This window comes from Prenolepis imparis, unplaced genomic scaffold, assembly GCF_030444845.1.
Source record: "Prenolepis imparis isolate NDT839.2.m4 unplaced genomic scaffold, iyPreImpa1.0 SCAF_3, whole genome shotgun sequence".
NCBI lineage: Eukaryota > Metazoa > Arthropoda > Insecta > Hymenoptera > Formicidae > Prenolepis > Prenolepis imparis.
The window spans coordinates 5,306,576-5,321,173 of record NW_028141161.1 but is presented as its reverse complement, the minus strand read 5'-3'; the positions used below and the strand labels follow the sequence as shown (position 1 = coordinate 5,321,173).

The following is a 14,598-nucleotide window of genomic DNA, read 5'->3' as shown; positions in this document are numbered from 1 at the left end:
AATCTAACAAGGATATCTAGTGGACATCCACATATTCTCTACATATCTACGTCCACTAAAAATCTAACAAGGATATCTCGTGGATATCCGATTATTGTCCACATATCCACGTCTACTGAATATCTGACGAGGATATTCATTACATATTTACATGTTATCTACATAATATCCATGTCCACCAAATAGCTACGAAAGATATTTATTAGAGATCCACGTGTTATCTACATATTCATTTCTTATTCGTAAAAATGTTTGCCAGAAATATTTAATAAGCATATATTCATTATTAATTAGAAATTAAAATCTAAATAGTTATATTTGAATTTTTTTTATATACGTATAGTTAATATTATTATTAACTATTCGATATTTTACATTTTGTATTATGTGCGTAATACGCATACGTTTATCTTCTTGGTGCCTATTATAATTATGGTTCTTTATTGGGTGAGTTTACTCACGAGGTGAAAATTACAAAGTGAGCGATTCACTAATAGATTATCTACGATTTCATTCGTCGAAATCTAGTGAATCTCTCACTTTCGTAATTTTCATCTTGCGAGCAAACTCACCCAAAGAACCGCAGCACTCTTATTTGTATTTAGGCGCGTAACTGCAATACATGTGTATACATATATATCCCTGAACATGAAAATCCCGATGATTGTGCGCGCCGCGGCTACTTTGTCATTAATTGGCCACTTTCCAATTCATGGCGCCCTTAACTGCGCGATGTTGTTCTGCGCATATGATCTGACACGCAATTAGCTAATCGGAAACATGTGAGCTGCCGAGTCAAGCCGGCATCCGGTATCCGGTAAAGAATGAGGAAGCACGTAGCACGAGGCCATTGTTACGTGATTGTTACGCGAGACGTATGTACCGTGTGTGAATCAAGATAAATCCATGAAAATCCAACACATTATTTGTATATTGTGCATCGGTTTGGGTGTCCTTTTGTGCACGAATTTGTTCTGTAAGTATATTTTCTTTTCCTTTTGATTATTCTGTATGAAGATATACTTAAAAATTATTTTGCGTTTTGTGACCACGTTGGTTAATCGTGATACGTAATACACGTAATAATGTGCGTAATAATATATTTCATATATTTATTTTAGCAGTAGCATATACATATATCTAAATTAATTTGATATAACTAAATTATTTTGTTGCAGTGCAATTTCAACAGTCGGAAAGACTACCGAGTCTTACATTATATTATGGCATTGGTATTTGCCGGTATATAGTTTCAACCTTCCAAAAAAGATCTCGAACTAGTGCTTCTAATAGGTCCTCGTTTCAAAGAATTTGGCATCGGAATTTGTCAGGTATATTTCTCATAAGTTATTTTTAGTATAATTAAATATCTTTTTTTGCAATCTTGTTTTTTCAATTATAAAAATTTTGCTGTATATGTTTGTCTTTATTTTATCTTTATAATATATAACTAAGGATGATAATAAACTTATATATCTTTTTGACTTGCATCACTTCTCATTCTAATAACTTATTATTATCATGTTATATATGCTGTCGCTTCAGATTGAATAAATACTATATTTGCGATGAATATATATATATATTTTTGGAGTTGCATATATTTAAATAAATTTGAATATTTTGTTGCAGTGCAATTTCAACAGTCGGAAAAACTACAATGTTTTCCATTTTATTCTGGCATCAGTATTTGGCATGTAGTTTCAACCTTCCAAAAAAGATCTCGATCTAGTGCGTTTCAAAGAATTTGGGATCGGAATTTGTCAGGTATGTTTCTGATAAGTTATTTTTAGTATAATTAAATATTTTTTGCAATCTTGCTTTTTTAATTATAAAAGTTTTACTTTATATATGTTTGCCTTTGTTTTATCTTTATCTATAACTAAGGACGATAATAATTTCATATATATATTATAATAAATTCATATATTCTTGATTTGCGATACTTCTCATTCAAAATTTTTGTCAGTCACATTAGCTGTTTTCGTGTCATATTAGCTATTATCGCTTTAGATTGAATAAATACTATATTATAGTGTTGAATATATTTTCAGAGTTACATATATATCTAAATAAATTTGAATATTTTGTTGCAGTGCAATTTCAACAGTCGGAAAGACTACCGAGTCTTACATTATATTATGGCATCGGTATTTGCCGGTATATAGTTTCAACCTTCCAAAAAAGATCTCGAACTAGTGCTTCTAATAGGTCCTCGTTTCAAAGAATTTGGCATCGGAATTTGTCAGGTATATTTCTCATAAGTTATTTTTAGTATAATTAAATATCTTTTTTTGCAATCTTGTTTTTTCAATTATAAAAATTTTGCTGTATATGTTTGTCTTTATTTTATCTTTATAATATATAACTAAGGATGATAATAAATTTATATATCTTTTTGACTTGCATCACTTCTCATTCTAATAACTTATTATCATCATGTTATATATGCTGTCGCTTTAGATTGAATAAATACTATATTTGCGATGAATATATATATTTTTGGAGTTGCATATATTTAAATAAATTTGAATATTTTGTTGCAGTGCAATTTCAACAGTCGGAAAAACTACAATGTTTTCCATTTTATTCTGGCATCAGTATTTGGCATGTAGTTTCAACCTTCCAAAAAAGATCTCGATCTAGTGCGTTTCAAAGAATTTGGGATCGGAATTTGTCAGGTATGTTTCTGATAAGTTATTTTTAGTATAATTAAATATTTTTTTGCAATCTTGCTTTTTTAATTATAAAAGTTTTGCTTTATATATGTTTGCCTTTGTTTTATCTTTATCTATAACTAAGGACGATAATAATTTCATATATACATTATAATAAATTCATATATTCTTGATTTGCGATACTTCTCATTCAAAATTTTTGTCAGTCACATTAGCTGTTTTCGTGTCATATTAGCTATTATCGCTTTAGATTGAATAAATACTATATTATAGTGTTGAATATATTTTCAGAGTTACATATATATCTAAATAAATTTGAATATTTTGTTGCAGTGCAATTTCAACAGTCGGAAAGACTACCGTGTCTTACATTTTATTCTGGCATTGGTATTTGCCATACAGTTTTAACCCTCCAAAAAAGATCTCAACGTTGTGCGTTTCAAAGAGTTGGGCATCAGGATTTGTCAGGTATATATGTTTTTCATGTCATATGAATTAATTTATAAATTATTGTTTTGCGTTTTTCTGATTTTTGTCTTGATTGTATATTTTATTCCTCATATATATTTGATACTTAATACGAGGGATGAACTGTTAAAAAATGTACAATGATTATCATTTTTGGCAAGACAACACATTCTGTTACTACATTCTGTTACTAACATTGCCATTGTATTTCTTTCATTAGTGATGATGATGAGAATTTATTACTAATATTCTTCTTTTATTGTTTGTATTATTGCTGTTATTGCTGCAATATTAAGTATTTCTAGGATATTACTTTTTTACTTATATTGCTAGTACTATCTCAGTATATTTCTCTTAAACATTTTTTACAATTTTATTTATTTTATTCATTTAAGCACCCCAACAATAGTAATTTATTAAAATTAACTATTATGAAAGTTAGAAGATGTTATAACAGGGTGTATACTCCCGGGAAAAAACCTGATAATTTCTGGAACTTTGTTCAATCTTGAAAAATCAGGGAATGGAATTTGATTGGAATTCAGGGAATTTAAAAAAAAATCTTTTTAGTAATTTTATTCTTATTTAGCATTTAAGAAACATATGTCTAACATATCTTGGCAATATTGAAGTTTTTATTAAAGTTTTTTGTGATTTTTTTTTATTGACAATCTATTTTTAGTACCAATATTTTATATAAATTATAAATTTCATGGAAATTTGTTCAATTTTTCAATAGATTATATTTAAATAAATTAATCTGCTTATTTATTTAATAAATAATTAGATAAATAATAATTTAATAAATTTATTTAAATAAATTAGTATTTTTTGAGACGTTTATAATAAATTATTTTTTGTTTTATATTTTTATTTTTATCAAGAAATTCTCAGGGAATTTTTTTACAAAATTTAAGTAGACACCCTGTATAAACATTATTTGTCAGAATATGTTTTCACATGGTTAACTTTTACATAATCAAAATTCAAATTCATCAGTTTCTCGTAGTTTTTCAATTACAATTAATGAATTATTTGCATTTAATTCTAATATGCATGTCAGCATTAAAAATTATAAATTTTTTTATTAATGCTGTTATATTCTTTTGACGATTTTCTCCCTTAATAAAAAAAATTGTTGCGTACTACATGGAATATGTGTGCTTTTCAATTTAAAATTTTTTAAGAAAAAATTTAATATGTGTTTAATTAAAATAAGAAACGATAATATTAATTTAGCAACTTTGTTTAAAAAATATAAATAATAGTTTTTTTCCTGAAAGTAAGGAGCATAGTAATTAAATATTTACTGAATACACACTTCTTAAGATAAATCTAAAATTATAGTAGTTTTCTCAAATAACACTACCGTATTAATGTTGATATATTGTAACGTATTGCAATGTGTTTCTAGCATATTGCTAATATTGTTTGTTTTATTCAATTACACAGTGATACAAAAAATTACTTTTTCTTTCTCTCCGAAGTGCGATAGTACGTTTCTTGAGGATTTTTTCGCGCTGAACACAATGCCGTCGTCAGAATTTGCCTAGCACGTCAGGATTTTGAGTAAACTGATATGAAAGGGGCAAAAAATGGCGTTTTTAGTCATTTTTAACATTTTATTGCAGCTAAAAGAAAACTAATTTCTAAATATACTCAATGGCAGCTAAAAATATAATTCAAGAGCTTTCAAATGAATTTTGGTTCATGATCGTATTATCAGAAACGTATTATCACACTTGGAAGAGAATTTTGTGTACCACCGTGTTATTACTGTTTTGCCGCAATATATTTTTAATGAAATATATAATATGGTTGATGCTTAGACTTAATATTACAAAAACTTATTTTATGAATGTTTTTTTTATGAAACTCCAATTTTTGATGTAGTGGTAAAATTTGTTAAGAGTTGTTTAGTGTTTTTAGTTTTGAAATGGTTCATAGTCCTTTATTATTTCTAATTTGAGTGTATTTATATACATTCATTAATACAATCACTTTTACATAAAATGCATGATGTTCTTATCTCATTGTACTACACTATGTCTGATGTGGTGACAGAAGTGATACGTGTTAAATAATCGTTAAATAATCGTATAGCAATTATACATATTACAATTTTGTTGATGTAATATACATTTTCTCTACTTTCTACATTTTAATTGAAAAAGTATACGGTATCTTTTTATTTTATTTTATAATTATTTAAATTTTAATATTAATTTAATATTAATATTTCTGAAATCGTGTTAAAGTCATATTTTTAAGGTTATCAGATTTGTCTAATAAGAGAACAGTCGGAAGTGTCCCTTACCAATTTTGATGCACTTTAAATATGTTGTAGAAAATCCAAAAATATTAGATCCATATTTTTCTTTAGTTGCGTATCTCAACGTTTAGGGGTTGAAACAACTTGTTGAAAATAACAGATTTTTTTATTTTTAGCAAATATTTTCGAAAATATTAAGTATATGAAAAAATCTTTTGCACAAAAGTTTTATGGTATATTTATTATACTTTTTATAATGTTGTATTCACAATTTTTCGAAAATGTCAAATTTTATGATTTACCTCTCCCTCCCACCCATATAATTTTTGCAAAATTTAAAAATTTTATAAAAAAAATTGCAGAATATCAAATGCCAAATCCAACCATGTATATTAATATTATGTTTCAACGATTTAATTTTTGTGAAAACGATAATATCATAGTACTATAGGCGCCGCGCTATAGGTAGGTGTTATGTTATTTCTTTTTAGTTGCCCTGACATGTGTTATATGACATGATCCTATTAAACAAAACTTCACAAAGATAAACAAATATGTCAAGTACATAAAAAATATCTTTCAAAAAAATAATGTACCTATAAAAAATAATATATCTTCTAAAAAATGATGTATACATATAACATAACAGTACAATTATATATGTATATCATACAAAATATTTATTTGGAATATAATAGTGTAATTTTATATACCACATACAATACAAAATTAAACATATTTTGAAAATTAGATTTTTCTTAATAAAAATAAAATGCATTTTAATTTTTTGAGAAAATCTATCATACCTAATATTTCTATAAGCAAAATTGATTTTATGACAAATATTCAACACAAATTCTCACAAACTGAATTGTTTCTAGTTGTAAATACTTGACTAATTAATTATTGATTTCATATTTAGCTTTAATTTTATATTTTTTAAAGATACATAATTTTTTAGAAGAAAGTATTATTTTTTTAGAGGTACATTAATTTTTTAAAGAATATTTTTTATGTACATGGCGAATTTTTTTTTTCATCTTTGTGAGGTTTTATTTTATGGGATTGTCATGTAACATGTTAGCGCAACTGAAAAAAATAACTCAACATCTACTTACGGCACCTATAGTACGATATTATCTCGTTTTCACAAAAATTAAATCGTGGAAACATACTATTAATTTACATGAATAGATTTGGCATTCAATGCTTTTAAATTTTTGTTCTAATAAAATTTTTAAATTTTGCAAAAAAAATGGGTGGGGCTAAATTAAAAAGTTTGATATTTTCGAAAAATGTGATTACACCATTGTAAAAAGTATAAAATACCATAAAAGTTTTGCATAAAACATTTTTTTATATATTTATATTTTCGAAGATATTTGCTAAAAACGAAAATCCGTTATTTTCGAAGGGTTGTTTCAACCTCTAGATATTGAGATACACAGCTAAAAAAATTATGGGTCTAATATTTTTCGATCCTCTACAACATATCCAAATCGCATCAAAATCAATGAGGGACATTTTCCGACAATTCCCTTGTAAGTATATTAAGGTTCTAATCAGGGCTGCTTTCGCGAAAAATCAAAATGATCCAGATTAAAATGACCCTGCGCTGTGATTGGTCAAATCTGAAATTTCATTGAATAAAATTTCAATGAGATTGAATCTCATTTTGATTTTTCGCGAAAGCAGCCCATTTTTTTACTATTTGCGATTAAAATATATTTGTTTTTTATTAATAATTTTACGGTAAAGATTTATCTTTATTGTTTTACAAAGATGTGTGTTATAAGTACATATTATGTTTTGTGTTTAGAACATAAATTGTTTTATTATTTATTATAAAAGTAATATAATTAACTTAAAAAAAATATTTAAATATCTATACACAACAGAAAAAGATAGTTATAATATTTTTGTAGGATATACCAAAATATCAATCATGCCAAAACGAAAATTACTGTCAGAGATGTCAAAAAGACATTATCATCGATTAAAATGCAATGCACGTAATATCACAATTGCCGAAAATATGAATAAATTGTCGACGGATTTTGCTAAGGTACACGATGTACAAAATTCAAGCGATATTATTGAACACGTAATTACTGATGTCAATTACGAGCTTGATCAGGCAACAAATGTTGCACTAAGAAATGAACCACCACGACAATATTGTAATGTTCCTGACAATGAAAATATTGCATATAATCTTGATTATAATAGTAATTTAAATTTGGAGGATTTATGTCCGATTGCATTCACTTTTAATAACAAGAAAAATGCTGACTGTACAAGTTCGTCCACAGCTGCAACAATTAGGCAAGATTTAACAAACTGGGCAGTACAATTTCAAATATCACATACAGCAGTTACTGCATTATTGTCAATTTTAAGAAACCATGGCTTTGATAACTTGCCAAAAAACTCTAAAACAATGCTGAAAACACCAAAATATACTAATGTACGGAGAGTTACACCAGGTGAATACTTTCATAATGGCTTAAGATCAGGAATAATGCAGTTTCTACAAAAAAGTCAAGATGACGTTGATTCAGTTTCAGTACAAATCAGTATAGATGGATTGCCAATTTCAAAATCCTCTACTAATCAATTGTGGCCTATTTTAGGCTCGGTGAGACCCAACCTTTCTGATATTTTTATCATAGGTTGTTACTATGGTTCCAAGAAACCGTATGATTGTAATGAATTTTTGCGTGATTTTGTGGATGAAGCAAAAATTCTAGCTGAAGGACTTGAGTATAAAGGAAAATCTATACGTGTATCCATAGATTCATTAATTGCTGATGCACCCGCAAAATCTTTTGTAACTGCCACAAAAGGACATACCGGTTACTTTAGTTGTCCAAAATGTACAACTGAAGGTGAATATATTAGTGGGAGAATGTGTTTCCCAGATATAAATTGTACTAGTCGGACAAATGAAAGTTTCCTTATACAAAGACAGATAGAACATCACACTGGGTCGAGTATTTTATCAGATATACCGAATTTTGGAATGATAAGTCACATCCCATTGGATTATATGCACTTGGTTTGCATTGGTGTGGTCAAGAAAATTTTGAATCTTTGGTTATCCGGACCATTAAATGTTCGACTGCCGGCACAATCAATAAGCAGTATTTCCAGATTGTCTATTGAAATGCGATCATCGATACCCGTAGAATTTGCCCGTAGACCACGGGAATTAAATTTTTTGAGCTTATGGAAAGCCACAGAATTCAGACTTTTTCTTTTATATACTGGTCCCATTGTTTTGAAAAATTATATGAAAAAAGATGTCTACAATAATTTTTTAACATTACACGTAGCCATTCGGCTATTGTGTTCTCCAGATCTTTTACATATTACTTATGCGGAGTCTTTACTACAACACTTTGTGCAGTCATTTATAATCTTATATGGATCACATTATGCATCTTACAATATACATGCACTTATTCATTTGGCAGAAGATGTTAGAAAATTTGGACCCCTGGATACATTCAGCGCTTTTCGATATGAAAATTATTTAAAAAAAATAAAACAATATCTTAGAAAAGCTGAACGTCCTTTACAACAAATTCACAATCGTTTGACAGAATTGGAACATTGCTTATCGTTTGAAAAAAAACATAGAAAAATGGGTGTACATGGAATACACAATGCGGGCCCAGTGTTGCCTGGAATGAATGGTCCTCGATATTCAACATTTTCAAGAGCAGATTTTACCCTATCTATTCATAATCCAAATAATTGCTGTGGTTTAAACGATGGTTCGATTGTTATCATAGAAAATATTGTCAGTAATGCTGTTAATGATCTTTTCATTATTGGTCGAAAATTTATCAATTTAAGTGATTTATATACCGAACCATGTAATTCCTCCTTGTTAGGAATATATAAATCGACAGGATATGAACATTTATCGGTCTGGCCTTTAACTTCTCTGAAAATAAAATATGTAAAATTCAACATTTCTGATACATTATTTGTACTTCTACCATTGTTGCATAATGTACGTATATCTATTCTTTTTCTCGTTGATATGTATATTGTATACATTGCATACATTTTATACATTTTTATCTTTCAGATTTAATATATTTAATTTGGAAGATGGCTCTTCCGAACAATCTATTCCATTTACTAGAATTTGAGGATGGAATACAAGTAGTACCTGATAATTGGATACAAAAAGACAAGAAATGTTCGTATCCTAATTATAAAACAGATCATGATATTATTAAAGCAATAAAAAAACGGCAACCTCCTCAAGACAATTGGTTCACGTATCCAATTAAACGAATATTTGGTGTATATGGTAAGTATCACAAGAGTTCTTAATTTACTGTCTGTCTTGTTTGCAAACTATTATGAAAAACCTATTGTTTATAAAAATCATTATAATATATCATTTTTAGATTCCTACAATGAAGCACGCAGTAAAGTAAAAAAGGCTGAAATGAATTCCGACGTTAATACTGATATTGATGATAAAACACAAAGAAAAGTCAGAGCTAGAAAACAGATTGAGACTGATGATGAAAGCGATACCGATGATGAAAGTGATGATAGCAATCCATCATGCTTACCAGCATATCCAAAAGCGCCTAGAGTTTATACAAGTAATATTAAAATTGTTTTTATCACGCGTGTCTTTTGAGATATATTTGAGATATGTTTGAGATCAGTAAATATGGTTTGCATTGAAAAAAATTTAAAAAAAAAGAACCATTTGAATCTGTCTTTATAGTCGAGCAATAACATATTTAAAGAATATTTTGAATTTTGATAAACCATAAATATAGGGCATTGATATACACTGTTAGTATTGAAAATTTATAGTTTACATTACGTATAACGTATATTATAGATTTTTAGTACTAGCAGTGTATATCAAAATACGTCCAATTATCACGATATTAATATTGTCTCATATTTTCTCAATAATCTTATTCTATATTGTAAAAGGTCTTAAATATATATGTATATATATATATATATATACATGTTTTTTTACACTTTTACAATTTTATATATTCTTTTAGATACGTACAAAGGGGATTCAAGCAAACATATTACACAAAAAGAAGCTAAAGAATGTATTAAAAGTAAGACAATTCATCTTTAGTTGATCATTTAATACTTTCAACAATTTTCTGTATTATAAGATCGTATAAATTTATGTATGTACATTCATAATACAATTTTATATATTCTTTCAGATACATACAAAGGAGATGCACACAATGAAACACAAAAAGAAAATGAGGAATATACTACAATTAAAAGTAAGACAATTCGATATCGTACATTTTTAGACAAGATGTCTGTTAGCAATTATTTAGATGATTATTTTTTATTTTAAATCTGTTTTGTAATATCTTATAAATATTTGTATATACACTGATAATATAATTTTTATACTCTTTCAGATACACACGACAATACACTAAAAGGAGATGAATATATTGGAATTAAAAGTAAGAACATAATTTTATATCTCAATGTATAATATATACAGGGTGTCCGGTGGTTCGCGTAAAACCTTTCATGGGCAGGTAGAGTGGGTCAAATCGAGTAGAAAAGTACTCTATCATTTTGCGAAATTCGCAATAATTAATGAGATATTAATTAATAAAGATCAACCAATACGCGCGCCTACAAGCGCGCGGCGAGAAGAGACAGCCCAGTGTTACGTGGTCGCTATGCATGCAGCAAGAAGAGACAGTTCAATATTACAGTTGCTAAGCGCAATACATAAAAAAATTTCGTCGCGTGCCTAGTAACCGTAAAACATTAGGCTGTCTCTTCTCGCTGCGTGCATAGTAACGTAACATTGGGCTGTCTCTTCTCGCCGCGCGCTTGTAGGCGCGCGTATTTTTATGCCGATCTTTATTAATTAATATCTCATTAATTATTGCGAATTTCGCAAAATGGTAGAGTAGTTTTCTACTCGGTTTGACCCACTCTACCTGCCCACGAAAGGTTTTACGCGAACCACCGGACACCCTGTATATATATATATATGTATAATTTATTTTTATATTTATATATATTTGTGTTATTCTTAGATTATCTTCAACGTATTGAGAGAATGTTAGCAGACATAAAATTTGACATAAATAATCTTGTTGAGCAACATCAACTTTTATCGACTAAAATAAATTCAAATGGTGGCAATCTGACACCAGAATGTCTTAGCCCTATGTCAAATGATGATGAATTAAGCAAATTGTCTTTCCCTCTGAAAACTATAGAAGAAATGGAATCTTTACAGAGTACGCTTTCTTCAAACGAGGAAAATTCAAAAGAACGTATGGTGAGTTACGTAAAGTGATATATATACATATTAACATATATATATATATATATATATATATATATATATATATTCATTTTTAACATATCATTCATTTTGTACATGCTTTAAAAATTTTCAGTTTAATATATTGGCAGCTATTGGTGGAAGTACCTATGAAGAAATGTCTAAACGAATGCTTTTATATATTTTTACAAATGAAGTTGCTAGTTTATACAGTTGGGTAGGAGGAAAGGGAAAACGAAAACTTAATCAATTGGAAATAATGAAATTAATGTTTAGTAAGTTCAAATAGTGTTTATCAAACATAATTTGGATATTGAAATATCAATAAATATTAAAATTTTTAAATAAATAGATCAGGTTATTTATTAAACATTCTGGCAATTAAATATTCTAAAAATTAAATTTTTTTGAAAACAATTTTTTTCGTTTACTGCAAATATGATATCGCGAAGACGCATTTCTATCAATAGAAATAGTATGAAAGTACACTGAAAATAAAACATTTATAAAAACTGTGGTTTGTTTGTTGCAGAAGTTGTCAGGAAAACATTCCCTTGCGTCACGGAGAAAGATTTTGAAATAAAATGTAAAGATTGGTTCCGACACGCAAAACACAGATTTGAGAATGAGAAACGACGGCAAAATAATTCAACGCAGGTTAGGGTTTACGTTAAATATATTTATTAATAACTATCTATTACTGTCTTATAGGTCTTAATTCTGTATACACGGTTCTGTATACACATTTCAAAGATTGCGCATTCTTTCGAGACATTAAACTCCAAACTAAAAAGAATGGTTTGTTTCATTGTTTCAGCAATAAGATGCCAGAAGCATACTGATGAATACTTATATGACGTGGATGTGCCTGTCATTTGTGTCAAATGTGTCTAGTGCAATTGTCGTACATGGGCTATCTCATCGTGAGATTTCCACTGTTTACGTATCTGCCATCGCCGCTCGAAATAATGGAAAAGTCTCATCTGAAGAAAGATATGGTATGTTTTATATAGCGTCCCAGAAAAACTGAATGTGCAAACGTACAATTATGACAATTGTGATAAGGATGATAAAGATCATCGTTAGTTCATTTCATAGTATTATTCGTTAGTTTTGCGGTCCTAAGAGAAAATGTTACTATCCAGTGTTATATAATTTTATAGTGGAGAGTGAAAATTGTCGAAAAGGAAATAGATAATAACAGTAAATGTATTTGATTAACTCCTTTCAATATAACACTCTCTCTCTCTCTCTCTCTCTCTCTCTCTCTCTCTCTCTCTCTCTCTAGGCATTGTATAAAAATACTATTTTTTTGTTTACGAAATTAATCAATTTGTTTTCTCTGCAAAAGTATTATTGTACATTCTACGGGATTAATTTTAGATGATTAAGAATAATTGGTATATTTAAAAATCAACACAAAATCCTCTTGCAAAGGTTGAATAATAACATTTTATTAAATATGTATACAATATTTATTAATTTTAAATAAGCTTCTTTTGCTAATAATGATTTATAGTAAATTTACGATGTTATATTAAATATTTTGACTCAACCCAATTAGATCAAACTAACTAAATTGTAATTTGTAATATGGAAGTTATTTACCCATACAATTACTGTTATTGTCTATTTCCTTTATTTCGATAATTTTCACTTCATTGTTTATTATAAAATTAAATGTTGTAGTTTTATATAGATGCAGTTTTATAGTGAGATATCTATACGTATATTGTTACGTTTTTATTTCCTAAAAGTTTTGATTTATTTATTTTACATACGATGATGTTTCCTCATCAATGTTTTTAAAATATGAATTTTTGCATTATTTTTTTCAAGGTTATTTACAAGCGTATAAATAAATATGATTAAGTTGAAGCGTAATTGTTAAGTTAAAGCGTATGTAATTATATGTATGCTGTATGATATATAATGTATGCGTGCACTTTTGGAGCAATATATATATATATTTTTTGCGTTATAATTAATTACAAGTAGAATTAAGAGACAGAAAGAGAGGAAGAAAGTGTGTGTGTGTGTGTGAGGAAATGATATATAAACTTTTTAAATTCCTGTATGTCTGTAAATTCCTAAGAGACTGAGTCTAAAAGCGATACAAAGCATACACACACGCGCGCACGCCACACACACACACACACACACACACACACACACACACATACAAGGTGTCACTTAAAGCCGCTCACTAAGTACATATAGTTATTTCTTACGAAAAAAATTAGCCGAAAAGTTGTAAGTAATTTTCTTCTATAATACTTAATAAAGGAGTTAATTGCGTACAATACGGCCAAACAGCGCCGAGCTTTAACTTAATGCACGTGAATCGTGCGGCTAATCATGTGTGCTCACTGCCAGATGCCACTCTTTTAATGAGTGTTATAGACAAAAATTACTTAGAACTTTTCAATTAATTCTTTATTAAAAAATAACGCTAACAATGAGTATTTAGTGGCGATCTTTAAGTGACACCCTGTATATATAATGTTTTGCTTTAAACTACTGTTAATACACATATTTAAACATAAATTTATAAATTCTGTAATCTTAGAATATTATGATCCGTACGCGTATTATGTTCCAAATAGCTAAACAGATTAAATATTAATTATTAATTATTTGCGTTTAAGTTTAGCTAAATTCTATTTGTACTGCTTATTAATGAAGCAAGAGAATGTGAGATACGCATTCTGTACGAGAATGTGAGATACGCATTACATACATATGCATATTGAAAGAAATAAAAACTTTTTTAAAAGATATTTAAAACTGTTTAATTTTAATAAACATTATTACCAATATCTTTTATAAAATATATATAGAACATT

At 28.1% G+C, this 14,598-nt stretch overlaps 1 protein-coding gene across 7 annotated transcripts; it reads left to right on the top strand.

Moving 5' to 3' along the window:
• The first annotated feature begins 373 nt into the window (after positions 1 to 373).
• LOC145933603 (uncharacterized) lies at positions 374 to 14,501 on the top strand. Of its 7 annotated transcripts, XM_083033449.1 has the most exons (15): positions 394 to 976; positions 1,179 to 1,331; positions 1,633 to 1,767; positions 2,097 to 2,249; positions 2,547 to 2,681; positions 3,012 to 3,146; positions 9,518 to 9,745; positions 9,846 to 10,049; positions 10,473 to 10,535; positions 10,650 to 10,715; positions 10,860 to 10,907; positions 11,499 to 11,746; positions 11,868 to 12,027; positions 12,285 to 12,409; positions 12,570 to 14,501. In XM_083033449.1, the coding sequence occupies exons 1-15, from the start codon at positions 907 to 909 to the stop codon at positions 12,573 to 12,575; spliced, it is 1,929 nt and encodes a 642-aa protein (XP_082889575.1). In that variant the 5' UTR covers positions 394 to 906; the 3' UTR covers positions 12,576 to 14,501. The 7 variants fall into 7 exon arrangements, 6 of the variants coding, with proteins under 6 accessions (XP_082889573.1, XP_082889571.1, XP_082889570.1 ...); XR_014424901.1 differs by lacking the exon at positions 11,868 to 12,027; XM_083033445.1 differs by lacking the exons at positions 9,846 to 10,049; positions 10,473 to 10,535; positions 10,650 to 10,715; ... (3 more) ...; positions 12,285 to 12,409; positions 12,570 to 14,501 and adding exons at positions 7,344 to 7,904; positions 8,052 to 9,439 and having other exon boundaries at positions 377 to 976; positions 9,518 to 9,656.
• The last annotated feature ends 97 nt before the right edge of the window (positions 14,502 to 14,598 follow it).